The following is an 18,387-nucleotide window of genomic DNA, read 5'->3' as shown; positions in this document are numbered from 1 at the left end:
GGTGACAAGACTGAATTTTGATTGGAGAAATCTAAAACTTTCTCCACCTAGGGCCTCGTTCCCCCATCAGGAAAGCACTGGGAAGTAAAAATACTAAGAAAAATAACAATACTGTGGAGTGCAGTTTTTCCCCATAATCCTGTCCTCCACATTCGAGTTCTGCAGATCTAAGTGTGCAATAATACGGCATTTCCCGTGTCTCTCTCACCTCCAAGCTGTAAAATGCATAATCTTGTTGATCTGCCACTTACAATTTTTGGCAGGCATTACTTAGTAAAAACTTCTTGGCCTAGGTTAAGTTTATACATGCCTCTTATGCAGATTCTATTTAGCTTTCGAGTCACTGTTACTGGGCCACTCTCAATGACTGCAATTCACAGCTATTTTTAGCATTAAGAAATGCCATAAGCATCTTCCTGATTAGGTTCTTTATAGAAATGTTCGACTTCAATTTTAGACATAGTATTTTTTTTGTTCGCGGTTTCTTTTATGGAAAACAGGAGGCAATTAAACTTCTAGTCCTGTGAATACTTCCAGTTACTTCCATCTTCTCAGATCTCTTGGAACAGGACAGGTCTTAGCGTAACTGCATTTGCTATGGTCAGCACGATTCAGATAGGGGCGACATAATGCTGCGTAAATAATTACTTGTCTAAGAATAATAGGAAAAAAATGTACTTTATAAAAAACATTGCCACAACACTAAAGTTGCATATATACCCTGTGCATATAAAAATAGCCATGCAACACACCCTCCAAGTTCCCATCACCTCTACTACTTCTGATGCAGATATACCTAAACGCTTCATTCTTACTCAGAAGAACGGTGGGAGTACAGGAGAGGTGATTGGAGAGCTCCTGAAAACACAGCAGAAGGCTGGCAGGAGGTCGAAGCTGACAGCAACACAAATGATGGGTAAGGAGTGGAATTGGCCAGGAAGCAATAAAAAGAATGAGTGAAGCCAAGGTTAATAGAGAGGAAAGGAAGCGGGGATACTGATGGTCGCCCTCTCTACAAAACCAATAATCTTTAAAAATCAGGAGAACAATAATGAAAAAAACCTACAAAAATCCGTAAGTGATATAAAAGAAAAACAATTACAACAATTAAATTAAGACAAGGAACGACTGACAGAAACATTTGACAACTGTCAGAAATATACAGAACGTGTACCTAAAGACCAGACTTTCTTTTCAATAAACTTACTCCAGTGACAGTACGGGAACGAGTACCTTTCACGCGAAGGTTTTCTGAAGAGATGCAAAAGAGACATCACCTTTCACACAAACTTTAGCCTGACTAATAACATTCGGTGATAATTCGACAGTTCGAGGGCTGGACAGGGCTTCCGGGTCACAGGGAAGCCTGTAGGCACGGTGGCACCTCTAAGCGCTGTGTGTGCTGATGGGTCCCCCATGTGATTTCGCCTCGGAAGTAGCTTTAAGGGAGCAAGCACACGATTCTTGTAAGCGCATACACGAAAGGCTGCTGCAACGAAACAATGCGCTTGTCAGAGTTTCAGACCTTAAATAAATGGAATTGCCTGTAAAACGTGCTGCTTTTTTGCCAATATATTTGGAAAGTGTACCGCAAAATGAACAGTTTTGCCCCATGGATGAAAAAAAGTTATTTGCAGAGAATTTATCCCAATCTCTCTTGGAGCGGCTGGGTTGGCAAACTGAGTTCCCTCGCTCAGTGCAATATGGGGCTGTCACTGAAACATTTTCATTGGCTGTTCCTTCACAGTACCTTACTCATGAGCTCTAGACAGATTGGCAGTGCCTTGTACAGAGACTTTACCATAGCTGTTCTATAGATACTAACGTCACTCATAGCACGTTTCAGATGAACCCCAATTCTTGTGATCACTGACACACCACGGATGTCTGTGCATTTACTATGGTCAAACTTAGATAACGTAGTTTGATCTTGGTGCTTACTGTGGTTCTAAAGGGCTACGTGCCCAAAAGCAATGCACAAACAGACATTTTTAATACGGCATGAACTTTAAGCATTAGACAGATTAAGGAGAGACAAGCCACCTTTCATAGAAACTTTATCATAAAGCACTTTCGAATAAGAGGGTGAAGAGAGATGCCCAGCATCTTAGGGAGAGGGGCGTATGGGAAAAGAGATAGAGACAAGGAGTCCTAGATACAGATCCTGAAAGAGGGGAAAGAGGCGCGAGGCCATATTAGGATACACAGCAATAGCCCTCACAGGGATAGACAGACAGTGGGAGAAATACAGCCAGCAAGAAACCCCTACAGCTAGAGAGAAAGAGAAATGCGCACAGTGACATATGGATACCCAGAGATGTAAGGCCTCTTAGTTAAAGGATATGGAGCAAGATAAGTCTCACACAAAGTGACAGACATGGACGAGACCAATGTACACGTGGCTTGCTGCAATACTCTGGGTGTCGCAATTTGAATTGTTGCCTTGTCCTGTGCGAGCTCCAAAGGGTTGCAGGTCTCCAGTGCCATACAGGAGATTGTCTCATTTCAGGGGGGTTAAGTCTTTGTGTGGAATCAACCTGCAGGGCCGCTCACCTTTATGGCAATCCTTGACATTACATCTTCTGAAGCAGAAAAGCAAACTCCCCCCTGCCCCCCATTTACCTCTCCCAACTAGGGAAAAGGTCACCATTCTGCAGACTCTAAACCGATTACAGCCATCCACCCCCACAGGGATTGCAGCCTCATTCCTGGTGCAGCAAAGAACACACTTCTTTTGTACAAACAAATCAAAATAACGAAATCTGCTCCTTTCTATGAAGGCCTCTTTCGGTTCTGTAATGTTTGAAGGTTCTCTTTTTAGCTCCCGCTCTGGGAGTCAATAGTCTGGACTCTGTGGGCTTCAAATAACACACCTGCTGCTCTGTTGCACAGTCTGGAGGGTGCTCATTTGCTCACCCAAGTGGTGTTATAAAGTTTGCATGGCCGTTTGACTTGCCCAGCGAGGGAGATAAGAGCTTTCGCCTGGGATTGCTATGCGGAGCTCTGTACAGTGCCGTCATTCTCGCTCCAGTTGGTCACCCAGTCCTTCTTGTGGATTGTGCCCGTCTTCTCCTCCTTGAACAGCTGGCGCTCCTCCCGCGGGATCTTCACAGCATTGTACTTGGGCACCTTGTCATCCTCATAGCGGGTGCGCTTGAAGAAACCCAACTAGAAACAAAAAAGAGAGGTGTTTTACTCCCACGACGGGCACAACTGCCTACAAAAGTAAAGAAAAACCGCGCGTGGTCCACAACGGTTCTGGCTTATTTGTGAATATTTGACAAGCCAATCATTGTTAATTTTTCTCCAACCATGCAAGACCTTTCTGTGCAAGCCACAAGTGGTAAATTACATTACCGCCGGGTGGGGTAATAACATGTTGTGGTAAATACCTCATATTCACTATTTCCAATTTGAAAATGAGGCATAACACATAGCTTTGGTATTTAAAAACAATGAATTTTGCATCTATTGCATTTTTTTTTTACAGACCTATTACTCCCCAAAAGTTCAGCAGGTATGACCTGCCGGAATCTATCAGGGGAAAAGTGTATGTGTGTGATAATTATCACAGAACTAGTAATTACGATCCCTTTGCAAATTTCCCCCTCCTCAAGGGGTCCACGACTACTTAGAAAATTTAATAATATTAATAAAGTGTAAGTAAATAAAGTAGCTAAATGTACAATTGAACATTTTAAAATGTACTAAAAAAGTAAAGGAGTTTGAAATTGGAGGCAAAAAATTAAATTAGGATCCTAAGATTGATTCATAGGAGCAGTGCAGCTGCAGCAAACAGAATATGTATGGAAGATGTGTGGCTTCAATTCAATTTAGAAACGCTCCTACATTCCTATTCAAATCATTACTATTTTTTATTTATATTTGCAACTTAAAATGAGATATCATTTGTGTATGTGTTCGAATGCTTCAGTAGAGAGAGATGGTTGTCTTGGCAATGTGTTTCTTGAGTGGGAGGTCGGTGTTCAGTGTAACTCCAAGTGACTTGGCAATGGGTGAAAGCTGAGGTTAAATAAAAATACTTCCATGTTGTTGACTCAAACTTAGACTAGTTGTTGCTTGTTTTTCTTCACACATAGTAGGGATCCTGTCTATGTGAGGCAGAGGTTCTGATAGGTATTGGCAGTTTCAGGTGCAGGCAGTGTTTGAAGAGATGGATATCTGAAGCATTTTTTGAAGTGGAATTGTGTGTCATTGGCGTATTAGTGAATTTTGATATTGCTATTTATGAGTAACATGGCAAGGAACCCCATGAAATGGACGAAGACAAAGGAGGAAAATTGCGGGACAAGGTAGGGTGCAAGTTGGTACCCTGTGGGACTCCACAGAGGATAGGGATCTTCTGGGACCTGAAGGTGCCCATGAATATGAACTGGTGTCTGTTGGATAGGCAGGACTAGTGAATGACATTTTCAGTAAATCCCATTCAAGACTTCAGGGTGGGGTTGAGGGTGCTGGACAAGGCTGAGATGTCCAGCAAAATCAAAAGGCATGGCTCATCTTAATCTGTGTTCAGGCGTATTCTTTTACGCTTTGCTGCAGTGTGATATGAAGCTGGATCGGTAGTAATTTCTTAGATAGCAGGTGTTTATGTAATTGTGGAGTCATGTTTAAGCTGCTTTTTTAGCTATGTTCTTGTTGATTAACGTAAGAGAAAGATGTGCCTGTAGCTGGAGCAATCATTAATATCTAGTGTGCAAAGCGTCCTGCATTCTGTTCCAAGTGAAGAGGATGATGAAAGGGTGGCCCCATATGTACTGCCCTTTATTCATCCTCAAGAATTCTTTCACAGGCTTAAAGACCTTCTTCTATTGCAGACATGCCTTGAAAGATGTGCACCAGGAAGCCATAGATCAAGACATCTCCTCGCTCTCTCAGCTTGTTCATTACGGCCTACTTGTCTTCGAAGAATTGCATCCTTTCCAGAATATCCACGTGAATTCAATCTGTGGTCTTCCAGGAAACAACCTGTGTGGTTGTTAAGTCAGATTGGCTCTTCCTCCTTTTGAGTATGGCTTCTGATGTTTCCTGAATGTAGAGCTTGACTTTTTTTGCCTTCCACTCCTTTTAGGACCACCTAATGTATACACTGTTTCTCCTAGATTGACGTTCAAGTTCATACTGCTTTTCCTGAAAGAGAACTGACCCTCGGGTAGGTCGCTCCCCTGCTCACGCAGCGACTCCAGTCCCTGACTGCCTTCCTCTCCTGTGAGTGTGCTCCCCCCTTCTTGCCCGTGTACCCCGAGTGCTTGTGCTTGTGCTGACTAAAAATCCCTTTTCTCTCCTTGTATCCCGTGCGTGTGCCCCCGAGTGACTGAAATTCCCTTTTCTCTCCTTGTATCCCGTGCGTGTGCCCCCGAGTGCCGTGCGCCGTCCTCCCCTCTCAGCCCCTCCTTTTTAGTAGATTTTAGTAGGCTCTTGTTCCCTTTTCGCCGTCTTGCCGCTTTTTCCCGCCGCTCCTACTGCGCTTTTCCCGCCGTTTTTTGCCGCTCTTTTTTGCCGCTCTTTTTTCCCGCTTCCAGCTCCCCTGCCCGCCCACCTCCCGCCTCCCAGCTGACCCCGCCTCCCCACCTACCCCTTAAATGGCGGCCGCTGCGAGGCAGAGGTAGCGACCACTGACCCTCGGGTAGGTCGCTCCCCTGCTCACGCAGCGCCTCCAGTCCCTGACTGCCTTCCTCTCCTGTGAGTGTGCTCCCCCCTTCTTGCCCGTGTACCCCGAGTGCTTGTGCTTGTGCTGACTAAAAATCCCTTTTCTCTCCTTGTATCCCGTGCGTGTGCCCCCGAGTGACTGAAATTCCCTTTTCTCTCCTTGTATCCCGTGCGTGTGCCCCCGAGTGCCGTGCGCCGTCCTCCCCTCTCAGCCCCTCCTTTTTAGTAGATTTTAGTAGGCTCTTGTTCCCTTTTCGCCGTCTTGCCGCTTTTTCCCGCCGCTCCTACCGCGCTTTTCCTGCCGTTTTTTGCCGCTCTTTTTTCCCGCTTCCAGCTCCCCTGCCCGCCCACCTCCCGCCTCCCAGCTGACCCCGCCTCCCCACCTACCCCTTAAATGGCGGCCGCTGCGAGGGCGCGCCTAAGGCAAGCCCGTCTGCGCCCGTCCGCGCCTGGACCGCGCCCAGCGCCCGAACCCCTGGCCCCCGCACTCCCCGATTGACCTATGACTCCGCCACCCTCGCCAACCTCAAACCCGGCCGCGCGCCGGGCTGCTACCGCGCCACCCCCAAACGAACCCACGGACCCTTCACCTGCAGCAACTGCCGCTTCACCTGCCTACGGACCCACACCGCCACCACCAAGAACGACGCCCCCGGAAGCAACCTCAAATGCATCCTGGTCAACACCCGCTCCGTCCACAGGCACGCCATCGAACTGTGGAACCTCATCAACTCAACGAACCCAGACATCGCCTTCCTCACCGAGACCTGGATGAACCCCTCCTCGGCACCCGACATCGCCATAGCCATCCCCGACGGCTACAAAATCATCCGGAGAGACCGCTTCAACCGCACCGGAGGAGGCATCGCCATCGCACACAAAAGCTCCATCAGCATCTCGACCCACACCGACAACTCACTTCCCGACGCCGAACACCTCCACTTCGCGATCCACATCGACCCCAAGACAACCCTAAGAGGCACCCTCATGTACAGACCACCAGGACCCCGCAGCAAGTTCAGCGAAGACATCGCAGACTTCGTCAACCCCCACGCACTCTCATCCACCGACTACATCCTCCTAGGAGACCTCAACTCTCACCTGGAGAACCACACCGACAACAACACCACTGCCGTTCTAGACAACCTCGCCAACCTGGGACTGAAACAACTGGTCAACACCCCCACCCACTACGCCGGACACACGCTCGACCCCATCTTCTCCTCAAGCAAACACATCACCTTCAGCCACACCACCGAACTCACATGGTCGGACCACAGCTGCGTCCACTTCAGCTTCAAGAAAACTACCGTGCATCACCACACCCGGCAACCACCAAAAAGACACTGGAACCGAATCACCACAGAACAACTCGCAGCAACGCTCTCCCTGAACCAACCCACCAGCACCAGCAACCCCAACGAGGCCGCCAACAACCTCACCAACTGGATCTCCGACTGCGCCAACCTCCTGGCCCCTCTGAAGACCCAAACCAACACCAACAACCACAAGAAAAACTCCTGGTTCACCACCGAACTCAAAAACTCCAAGAAAGAATGCCGCCTCCGCAAGAAGACATGGCGCCTCAACCCGACAGAGGAAAACCTGACAGCTCTCAAGGACACCACCCGCCAACACCACCAACGCCTCCGCACCGCACGAAAAACAGCCTACCAGAACAGACTTGACAACAACGCCCACAACAGCAAGGAACTATTTGGCATCGTCAAAGAGCTCTCCAACCCGGACGCAGAAACCAATCCCATCCCTCCCTCACAGGACCTCTGCGACTCCCTCGCGACCTTCTTCCACCGTAAGATCGCCGACATCTACAACAGCTTCACGACCACCAACATGAACCCGCCCCCGGAAGCCGCAAACGACATCTCCACCATCCTCGCCTGGAACCCTACCACCACCGAGGAAACCACCCGCGTCATGAACTCGATCCACTCGGGACCACCCTCCGACCCCTGTCCTCACCACATTTACAACAAGGCCGACAACATCATCGCACCCCACCTCCGAGACGTCATCAACGCCTCCCTCACCACTGCTACCTTCCCTGAAAGCTGGAAACACGCAGAACTCAACGCCCTCTTAAAGAAACCTACAGCAGACCCCACCGAACTCAAAAACTTCCGGCCTATCTCCCTCCTACCGTTCCCCGCCAAAGTGATTGAGAAAATCTTCAACGCTCAACTCACCGCCGCCCTGGAAACCTCCGACTCCCTCGACTCCACTCAGTTCGGATTCAGGGCCAACCACAGCACCGAAACCGCCCTCATCGCAGCCACGGACGACATCCGAGCCCTGACCGACAAGGGTGAAACCGTGGCCCTCATTCTCCTGGATCTCTCTGCAGCCTTCGACACGGTCTGCCACCGCACCCTGATAGACCGCCTCTGCAGCGCCGGCATCAGAGGCAAGGCCCTGGAATGGGTCATCTCCTTCCTCTCCGGAAGGACCCAGAGAGTCCGCCTCCCCCCCTTCAGATCCGCAGCCACGGAGATCATCTGCGGCGTACCCCAAGGATCCTCCCTCAGCCCCACCCTATTCAACGTCTACATGACCCCCCTGGCAAACATCGCACGCAAACACGGACTCGACATCATATCCTACGCCGACGACACCCAGCTCATCTTATCCCTCACCAACAACCCCACATCAGCAAGGACCAGACTGCACGACGGCATGAAGGAAGTAGCGACCTGGATGACAGACAGCCGACTGAAACTGAACACAGATAAAACGGAGGTCCTCATCCTCGGCCCTACCCCCTCCGCATGGGACGACTCCTGGTGGCCCCCCGCCCTAGGCAGCACTCCCCAACCGACCAACCACGCACGCAACCTCAGCTTCATCCTGGACTCCTCCCTCTCGATGACCAGACAGGTCAACTCGGTGACCTCAGCGTGCTTCAACACCCTCCGCATGCTCCGCAAGATCTTCCGCTGGATCCCCATCGACACCAGGAAGACCGTCACCCACGCCCTCGTCACCAGCCGCCTGGACTACGGGAACACTCTGTACGCCGGCATCACCACCAAGCTGCAGAGGAAACTTCAACGGATCCAGAACGCCGCAGCACGACTCATCCTGGACATACCTCGCCACCACCACATCTCCGGACACCTGAGAAAACTCCATTGGCTCCCGGTCAACAAGAGGATCACCTTCAAACTCCTCACCCACGCACACAAAGCCCTCTACAACCTCGGACCCAAACTCATCAACTCCCGCGTCTCCTTCTACACTCCTCCGCGCACTCTGCGCTCCACCGGTCAGGCCTTGGCAGCCGTTCCCCGCATCCGCAAAACCACCGCCGGAGGAAAATCCTTCTCTTTTCTGGCAGCGAAGACCTGGAACTCCCTGCCCAGTCACCTTCGCGCCATACCCGAACACCTCCCCTTCAGAAAGCAGCTCAAGACCTGGCTCTTCGAGCACTGACCCCCTCCCCCCCAGCGCCTTGAGACCCTTATGGGTGAGTAGCGCGCTTTATAAATGTGATTGATTGATTGATTGATTGAGAACGTGCTGTCCTTTCAAGTCCATTACCATGTTCTGAATTGTTTCTGATCTTACCCCTGTTTATCAGCTGCCTCTTCGACCTTCAGCACCTACTGTTCAAGCTTGAACACATGCAGGCATATTGTGTTGGGCAACTCTTCCAAAAAGTGTACCTCTGGGACCACCTCCAGCCAAATCTTTCACCACCTCATCTCAGATGGACTTTAGGGTCACATCAGTTCCAGTTAACCCCAAACCTGCTTCTGCAAGACCTAGATCAAGTGTGGTACTGTGCTCACCCGCTGCACCTCCAGAATTTCCTCCCCTACCTTTCCTGCTTAGGCCAGGCACTGACTCATCGCTTCTCCTGGTTCAATGAAGGTCCCACTCCCTCCCAATCAAAGCAGTTTCAGCATTATTGCATCCGGTGGTGTATCTTGGCAGCACCCCTCAAGTACCCCTTTACCTTCTTTTTCTCTGTCACCTTCTGTCCAGCGGTTTACAAGGGCAGCTTCAATTGTGACCTCCACTCAGGACCATTTCAATTCTCCGCCTGGCCACAGTGAACTAACCTATGCTCCCCAAATTCTACTTGAGATGTGATGTGGGATGAGCTGAGTGTGCTATTTTTCTTATACATCTTCCCAGCACCAGTTGCCGATTTCTTCTCCCGTTTCAAGAATTGAGGTCATAAGCAGGGGGCTACAGCTACATCACTCTGCACTTAGCTGGATAAGCTGAGCCTGACACTCAGTTGCCCAGACATGGATCCAACTTCATTTCTCTCCAGACTCTTGGACACTTCTCCAAAGGCTGCTCGTGCTCGGTTGCAACACTTCCTCAGCTGTCCCTAGGTGGTCTCTCCCCCTCTTTTGCTGCTAATGTTGCCATCTTGCTTCTCTACAAGTGTGCACCTACTGCTGCTAGTGGACTCATTTTTAGTGTTGCCACATCCAGACATGCCTCCTACCCTTCGATCCTTTGGTTGATATGGCACACCACTGCAGGAGCTCTCTGTATACTTTAAAAGGTGCAACCAGAGTGGAGCTTCCAAGAGACAAGTGTTGCCATCTTCACCCAAGCTCTGCCCTCTTTACACTGGTTTAGGGCCTAGAGGAGATTGTAGCCACAGGTGCCACCTACAGAACTGCAGAAGTGCAGTATTTCAATGGCAAAATGATAATTGCTTTTGAAATCGCTTGTGAATTTCTTTTATTTGCGCAAAAACTTAAAGTTGTGATTCAAAGATCGCAGCACAACAGTACTGAACAAAATCAGAGCTGGTCAAAGCTGAACTGAGCCTTTTTAAACTGTTCTTTTGTTCTCCCAGCTATAATCATAGCACAGTCTAGAAACGGCTAGAAGAGTGTACGGCCGTTCCATCAAATCAACATAACTTCACAGGAATCTCAAAAAGATACTAAAAGTCTCAATTATATATCATGAGTTGTTGCTGTTTTTATTAAAATTTTCCTCCCAAGTAACAGACATCTTTGGAAAAAAGACACTGGAAGTAGCCTTTCATCACGTATGTGCTTCCTGAAGATGGACCCCTGCTTTGGCGGTCAGTTGCCAAGAATCAATAAGAAAGGCCCCCCTAATACTTGGAATTGTCTTAAAATATGTGGGGAACAATCAAAGGATTTTTTCATAGGTCAGTGCAAATTTTTTGTTACGTTACATTATCTTGTTTAATTCATATTTCGCACTACATGAAAAGTTCAGAACTTCCACGATTTTGCACAATGTGCTTATTTACTTTTTGCTCCCTGGAGAATTATGTGAATAGAAATTGGCTTACAGAGAGATATTTTCTCCTTTAGTGAGAAGTATTTTCCAGCTGACGTTTTGTGTGCAGTATACCCTTTTGGAGAAACGTTACTTGAGTTACAGGCAAAAGTATTCCCCTAGTATAACTCAGCATGCATACAAACATCCAGTAATATTTAGAAGTTCTTAGAAGCAAGGAATGACAGAATTTGGTTTTCTTTTTAGTGTTTTAACATTCTATTATTGGGAGTTAATTCCTTACTACTGCCTTTTGGAATATTTTTTTTCTATATTTGATGGAAACCATTTACAGATATACTTCACAAGAATTATATGTATTGGATAAAAAATGGCTGTCATGTAGTTGGCATGCTGTTATTTTGCATTGAACACTGTTTTTGAAATATCAATACAAAATTACTGGAAAGAAGCAATAGTTACAATGACGGCTGCAAGAACCCACGTTCCTTGGAGTCAAATCAATAGACAGGGTGTTTCCAATAGTGAAGACAGCTGCAGCTCAACCACGGAGAAGAAAAAAAGTTACTTACCTGTAACCGTAGTTCTCCAGTATTGGTATCTTTCATAGATTCACATGCTTGAATCATTCCCTGTCATCGAAGTGGGAGTCCTATGTATTATAGAAAGCAGTAGAGAAAAACTTACATAGAAGTCAATGTTAAATGACATTTCTTTTACCAGCTTATTAACCTCATTAAAAAAGACCCAAAGTCCAGCCAAACAGGCAACAGCACCCCTTAGAACCCGCACCACAAAGGCTCCAGTCTCTCAGATGTTCATGCACAAGTGTGATAAAATAGGAATGGAAATAAGGGGAGCCTCTATGGGGAGGGGGAGGGTGAGCTGCATGTGAATCTATGAAAGATACCGATACTGGAGAGCTACAGTTACAGGTAAGTAACATATTTTCTTCTCCAGTATTGGATCTTCCATAGATTCACGTGCTTGAATCAGAATAGCTAGCAGTTAACAGTTGTACACAATATCATAATACAACACATCGGATGATGGGAAATATATGTAAAAATGGCTCACTTTCTTGAAGCAGATGGCGCAACACTGCCTGTCCTACCGCTGGAATGTTCTTGGCCCCAGAGTCCAGACAATAATGCTGAGTAAAGGTGTGTCTATTTGCCCATGTAGATGCATGGCATATTATCTGAATAGGCACACCAGCAAAAAGGGCTGTGGAGGTGGAGACAGCCCTAGTTGAATGAGCTTTAAATTTGCTTGTAAATGGTTTCCCAGCTTCGTTATGACAGAACTGTATAGTTGGTGCAACCCACCGCGCTATAGTCTGTTTGAAAACTGGTAATCCCTTTTGTAAGCTTCCATTGGCAACAAAGACCTGATCCACTTTGCGTAACTGACTGAGTTCTGTGTAAATGAAATGACATCTAATGTACTTAAAGATTGCTCCGCTACAGTTTATGGATTGGCAAAAAATGCCCGTAATGCAATGGGTTCATTCATATGGAAACCTGAAGGGACTTTAGGTAAAAATGTAGGGTTAGTCAGAAGCACCACACTGTTCTGTTTAAATTGAAGGAATGGCTCCTTTATCGTGAAACTTGAATGGCACTGACTCTCTTTACTGATGTGAGCGCTACAAGGGTTGCTGTTTTCCAAGTTAGGTGTTTTAAGTCTGTTTCATGAATAGGCTCGAATGGGCCCACATTAACTGTGCCAGTACCACATTGAGGTGCACAAGAAGAGCCAACTTTACCACTGAAAACTTCCTAAAGAGACCTTTGAGAAATTGTTTTATTATCCGGCTAGACCACAACAACAGTGTCATACTTGTTCTTACGAATCAAGAGATTGCTGCTAGATGCACTCTGATGGAAGAGTGAGACAAGCCAGATTTCGCCAATTGAAGCAGATACGGGAGTTGTTCCTGCGGAGACGAAAGAGGGTAAATGTAATATTCAATACACCAGAGACAGAAGCGTTTCAATTTCAGTTTGTATGTCTTGTTAGTGGTAGTAGCCCTGGCATTCGCTAAGATATCTCTGCAACCTGAAGGAATATCTAGTGTGGCAAATTCATGGAACTCAGGAGCCAGGCCGATAAGTGAAGCGATGTATGGTTGGGATGGAAGACCTCGCGCTTGTTCATAGTCAGGAGCACTAGAATAGGCTTCAGTCGGATATGAGCTTGTTCTGACAGAAGCAGGAACTCTGTGAACCAAATTTCTCTGGGCCACCTGGGTATCCAACAGGGTTCCCTCTTCAGTTTCCTGAAGTATCCATAAATCCCTGACCATCCGATCGAAAACACATTTCCCCATGATCCCTCTTGAGGGTGCCAGCTTGTGAAGAACTGGCATTTTCAATTAACTCTTGTCACAAACAGATCTAAATTCTGTCTGCCCCAATGCGCAAAGATGTTGTCTAGAGTGTGTTGGTCTATCTCCCACTTGTGACAGGTAATTTCTATCCTGCTCAGTGTGTCTGCAAGTACATTAGTAGCTCTGGGGACATGCTCAGCTTTGAGCGTAATCTGGTGTTGAATAGCCCAAGTCCATATTTCTTGCACTTGTAGCGAAAGCTCTGGTGATCGTGTGCCCCCTTGCTTGTTCATGTAATAAATTCTGGTAGTATTGTTTGTTCATATCAGCACTGATGAGTTCACATTTCTGGGGGAAAAGAGACCAGGGCAAGAGCTATTGCTTTGAGCTCCAGAAGATTGATGGGCATCGTCTTTTGGATAAGAGTCCACGTGACACTGAGTGTTAGGGCCTGGAGATGGGCACCTCAATCTTCAAGGGAGCATACATTGTTAGTACAAAATCCAAAACTGGTGCTAAGAAAAACAGACACTTGGCAATGTTTGTTTTTTGTTCCCACCAACGCACGGTTGTGATCATGGTCGGAGTAATCTGAATGATGTAGTCAAAGCCATTGCCTATCCAACTCTTCTTGTAACAGACGCATTTGGAGTAGGCAATTTGGTTTTAGGGGAATGCAAGACAAGAGCATGTTGAGGAATGAATTGTACAGTCGGACAGAAACTGACCTTTTTCGTTGTAGTATCCATGCTAGTTGTTAAAAATTTTGTCTGCCTTTCTTGCGAGGGGAAAACTTGCGACTTGACAAGGGCTGTTGAGGGGGTGAGATGAGATATCTTGAGATTAGACTGTTAATTGAGAGAGAGAGATATGTCTCTGTATCACTTGTTGTTTGCAGAGAAATGGGAGCTTCTATAAGTCTGTCGTCAAGGTATAGAAATACTTGGACTCCCTACTGTCTGAGATAGGATGTCACTGGATCGATACACCTGGTGAAAGTTCCAGGTGCTGATTTCAGTCTGAACGGCAGTACCTTGAACTGATAATGGGTGCCGGCTACTGTGAACCATAGAAATTTGTGGTGATTTGGGTGAATTGGAGCGGGGAAGTATGCATCCTGGAGATCGATAGCTGTAATGTGACAGCCTTGATTGAGAAGATGCAGCACATCCTGGAGGGAAAGCACATGAAAGGACTGTTTTCGTGAATATTTGATGAGTCTCCCAAGATCTAAAACAGGGGGCCAATCTTCTGACTTTTTCCTGATGAGGAAGAAGCGAGAATAGAAACCGATTCCCCTCTGAGTCTTCAGAACTTACTCTTTTTTCACATGGTTGACACTTGGGAGTAGTAGTTGCTTGAGAAGGGATCTTGGAGCTCTTTTCAGGGGGAACATTTGGTTGGTGCGCTATGAATTCTAGCTTGTCCATGAGTGATGATGTCTAGCACCCATTTGTCCAAAGTTATGAGGGACCATTATTGACGATAATTGGACATTCAACCCCTGAGTTGTTGTGGATTGTGGGGGGTAGTCGGCACCCTTGAAAGGTCACTGCTTCCCGGCAGTGTCTCTTCCTCTGGAGGGTTGTTTTTCTCTAGGTGTATACTTGTAGGCAGATGAAGGCGTGGTTTGTACCATTGTTGAGAATACTGGGGACAATATTGACTCTGGTATTGCGGTGACCTAGGATTGCTAATGAGTTTGCAGCTTTAACTGTGGTGGTAGCCATGGATGAGAAGAGCTTCCCAATATTCCTGAAAAAACATCCACCTCCATCTGGTTTGGAGATAGGTATAGCTGGAATTTTAGATCGACGTTGAGCTGGCTGCAAGATCACTGAGTCTGGCTTAGTCTGACTAATTTATCAGGCGGGAAAATCCTCTGGCACTTTATATTTTTTATCCAGCCGGGGTAGGACTGCTGAAACTGTTGCTGGATTCTTTATTGCTTCTATCCATGATGAAATTTACTATGGGCATGGCTCTGATAGTTTTCTCTGTGGGCTCTTTAAAAACATAGAAGAAGCAATCTGACTGCTTTGTGTATAAAGGAAGCTAGAATCTCTTTGCTGCCCTCTCTATAAGATTATGAAAGCCACGTATAGTGTTTGGTGAGGAATCCACAGGTAGAGGTTGTTGAGGTGGATGGAAATGGTATCAAGTAATCATCCCACTCGTTCGGGATTGAGGCCACGTACCTTATTTCACCTTCCTCCCTGTCATCATCCGTGAAAAGTGCATCAAACGCTGGAGGGTCAGCAAAGGTATCAGCAAGTGTGGGCAATGGAGACGCTGGTGCAGTCACAGCATGCAATGGGCATGGAACAGCCGCGGAGATGTGAGGAGAATGGACTAGTGATGAGGGGGCAGCAGGCACGGAGCTTGGGATTCTTTTATTGTAGTTCTGTAGCATAGATTGTAAATTGCTGATGAGCAATAAAGGCATTTTCACAAACTGTTCTTGTTCCTGGTGTCCATAACCTACGTATTCCTCCTCATAATGTCTTGTTTGTGGTTCTGGTGTGTATGTTTGGTGTTCATAATACTCTTCATCTTTGTTATCTTGATACTTCACATGAAGTTCAGATTGTGTGTGGGCTATTCCGAATAGGTCGTCGTCTTCTGAATCATCATAGTTCAGTAAATCAGCAGGTGGGCAGGGAGAGACCTTGCCCAAGGATGTATGAGCCGGCAAAAGCTTAACTGATATCTTTGATAAAGGAAGAAATGATGGTATCATTGACAGATTTGCTGTTATTGTTGTTAATGTTTCTATTTCCATAATCCATTCTGTTGTCAATGGTTCTTTCGCAGTCAGTGTTGTTGACGGAGCCGTAGTCGGCGATGTCCTCATCCACGGGGTCGCCTTTGATGGTGCTCTTGTCGACGGAGCTGCAGTCAGTGGTGTCATTGTCAACTGTGCCGTCGTCGTTTGTGTCTTCATTGACGGAGCTGATACAGATGTCAATGGTGTTGTGGTCATCGATGGGCTCATTGTATAGTGCAACTCGCTGTCTTCACGGACATGATTCTTGATCGGCTTCAATACCATCAGTGATGAAGAGATAATCATGGGCTGACGCTGTGGTAAAAGTCACCATAGAAGTAGAAGAAGTCACAGTCAATGCTACCGTCATGGTAGAAGTAGAAGAAGTCAACGCTGCTGTCCACAGAGAGGTCCTCGATGGCGGTCTTGTTTGATTTTGAGGTGGAAGTCAATTTAAGTGGCTTTGTTATAGACGGTAGGGATTTAAACAAATTCTTCAGTTGAGTTCCTTTGTTTGAAGGACTGGTAGGTTCAGAATAAACCTTTGCAGGGGAAAATCCTGAAGATCCATGGTGGTTCTTAAGCATCTTTTTGGTGTTTCTGGAGGCACTTTATGAGGCGATCTGTCCCTTTTCTAGATTTTACAATCTGCGAGGATTGATCAATGTCCTCTTCAGACAAAGGTTCATCTTTGGATTTCAGCTTCTGAAGCCAGATCCGAAGTCTACCCTATCAGTCTTTTAGTGTCTTTTGCGAAAATGTACAACACATTTGACAGTTTCTCAACTTGTGATGTGGATGTAAGCAGTAGATGCAGTCTTTACGTGAGTCCTCCGAATAAAGCATTTTCCCACATTCCAGAAGGTCTAAATAATCATTCTTGGGTGAGTTCTGACATGATGGTTAGTCAGAATATTGTTATGTATATATGTAGGAATGAAATCCTGAAGTAAATCTTCTAGAAGGTTGAGAAAAAAGAGTAAACTGGGCAGAGCTAAGGGGGACTCCCTTTACACAATGCGCAGAAGAGACTGGAGCCTCCAGGGTGAGGGTTCCAAAAGGTGCCGTTCAAGACTGGCTGGACGTTGGGCCTTTTTAGATGAGGTTAATAAGCTATTAAAATGAATGTCATTTAACACTGACTTCTATGTAGGATTTTTTCTCTGCTGTTTTCTGTAATACCTTGGTACTCCCATTTCGATGATGGGGAATGATTCAATCAAGTGAATCTATGAAAGATCCAATACCGGAGAACTCCACCTTCCCTCTCATTGTAAATGAGTGAGGGAGGGAAAGGGTGAGAGATTGGGGCAGCATTGGTATTTTTTTGGGCAAATGTCCAGTTACCACCCATCTCTAAGTAAGGACTTAAAGACTTTAGAATACTGCTTCCTCCACATTGCCTCCAATACTGTTATTTAAGCTTCTATCTAATTCTCATGTGTACTGGTATGAAGAAAGAAATCGGTGTTTGGATTTTTCCTCAGAACCACATGAGAGGTTTTGACGATTGGCATATCTCAGTTTTCTGGAGCCAAAAGTCTACATATATTTGTCTCTCACTTATTGTTTTTGGTGGACACAGTCACAAAGGTATCCCAACTGAGGGTCAGGACATGTTGGGGACCATCCCCAGAGAGTGGGAGCCTGGAGCCCATACTCCATGAAATCACAAATGCAGCCCAGCGCAACAGAGCCCACAATTGTGCCCAGAGACAATGGTGTTACTGCTGCACTTGAGCGTCAGGCCTCTATTCCCAGTTTTTGTTCTGGCATTATACTTCACTAATGCAAAACTACATGGGGAAATGTGGTTATGTTGAGGTTTATGGATAAAAGAAGATAAAATGATCAAAATGTTATTTTTTGCACTGAACCTTAAAATATTCGATTGAAAAAAGGAAGAGGTTATCTATGAGACAATGTAGGGAAGTGCATATAAGTATGTACTTAAGTAACCACTCAGTGGGGAAGTTAGTGCATACACTTAAAGAATTAGGAGAGGCCCACATGCATCATGTTACCAGGTTATGGCACTAATGCATCACTCACATGTCGTTCACAAACACAGACTGGTCCAAAGGAAGGGTCTCAGCTGCTTGTCAATCTATAATGCTTAAAGTAGTATTGCTCTCACCCAATAAGTTGCTCTGCTGTCTGATTCACGCTATTTCTCATCCCTCACAGTAAGGAAGGAGACTAATTTTCACTCTGTCTGGATTGGCAACACTCAGATATGTTTCTCAGTGATGGCTCACTATCAATGCCGGATATTCACCAGTGGCTGTAGTTCAGAAGATTTGCAGAATTCTGTTGAATTTTCTACCTACACCAACACTGAATGTCTCTTTTGATATTT

General features: G+C 46.3%; 1 protein-coding gene across 4 annotated transcripts in view; it reads right to left on the bottom strand.

Moving 5' to 3' along the window:
- Positions 1–2,040: 2,040 nt before the first annotated feature.
- ITGA7 (integrin subunit alpha 7) overlaps positions 2,041–18,387 on the bottom strand; it is a 259,855-nt gene continuing 243,508 nt past the window's right edge. For 2 of the 4 annotated variants that reach the window (XM_069230634.1, XM_069230633.1), the window contains exon 25: positions 2,041–3,168. In XM_069230634.1, the coding sequence (XP_069086735.1) occupies positions 2,992–3,168 (177 nt within the window). In that variant the 3' untranslated portion in view covers positions 2,041–2,991. The remainder of the gene's footprint in view (positions 3,169–18,387) is intronic. The other 2 variants (XM_069230636.1, XM_069230635.1) reach the window with 2 other exon arrangements.

Source organism: Pleurodeles waltl, chromosome 4_2, assembly GCF_031143425.1.
Source record: "Pleurodeles waltl isolate 20211129_DDA chromosome 4_2, aPleWal1.hap1.20221129, whole genome shotgun sequence".
In the NCBI taxonomy this organism is placed as follows: domain Eukaryota; kingdom Metazoa; phylum Chordata; class Amphibia; order Caudata; family Salamandridae; genus Pleurodeles; species Pleurodeles waltl.
This window is presented reverse-complemented; position numbering and strand designations above follow the sequence as displayed.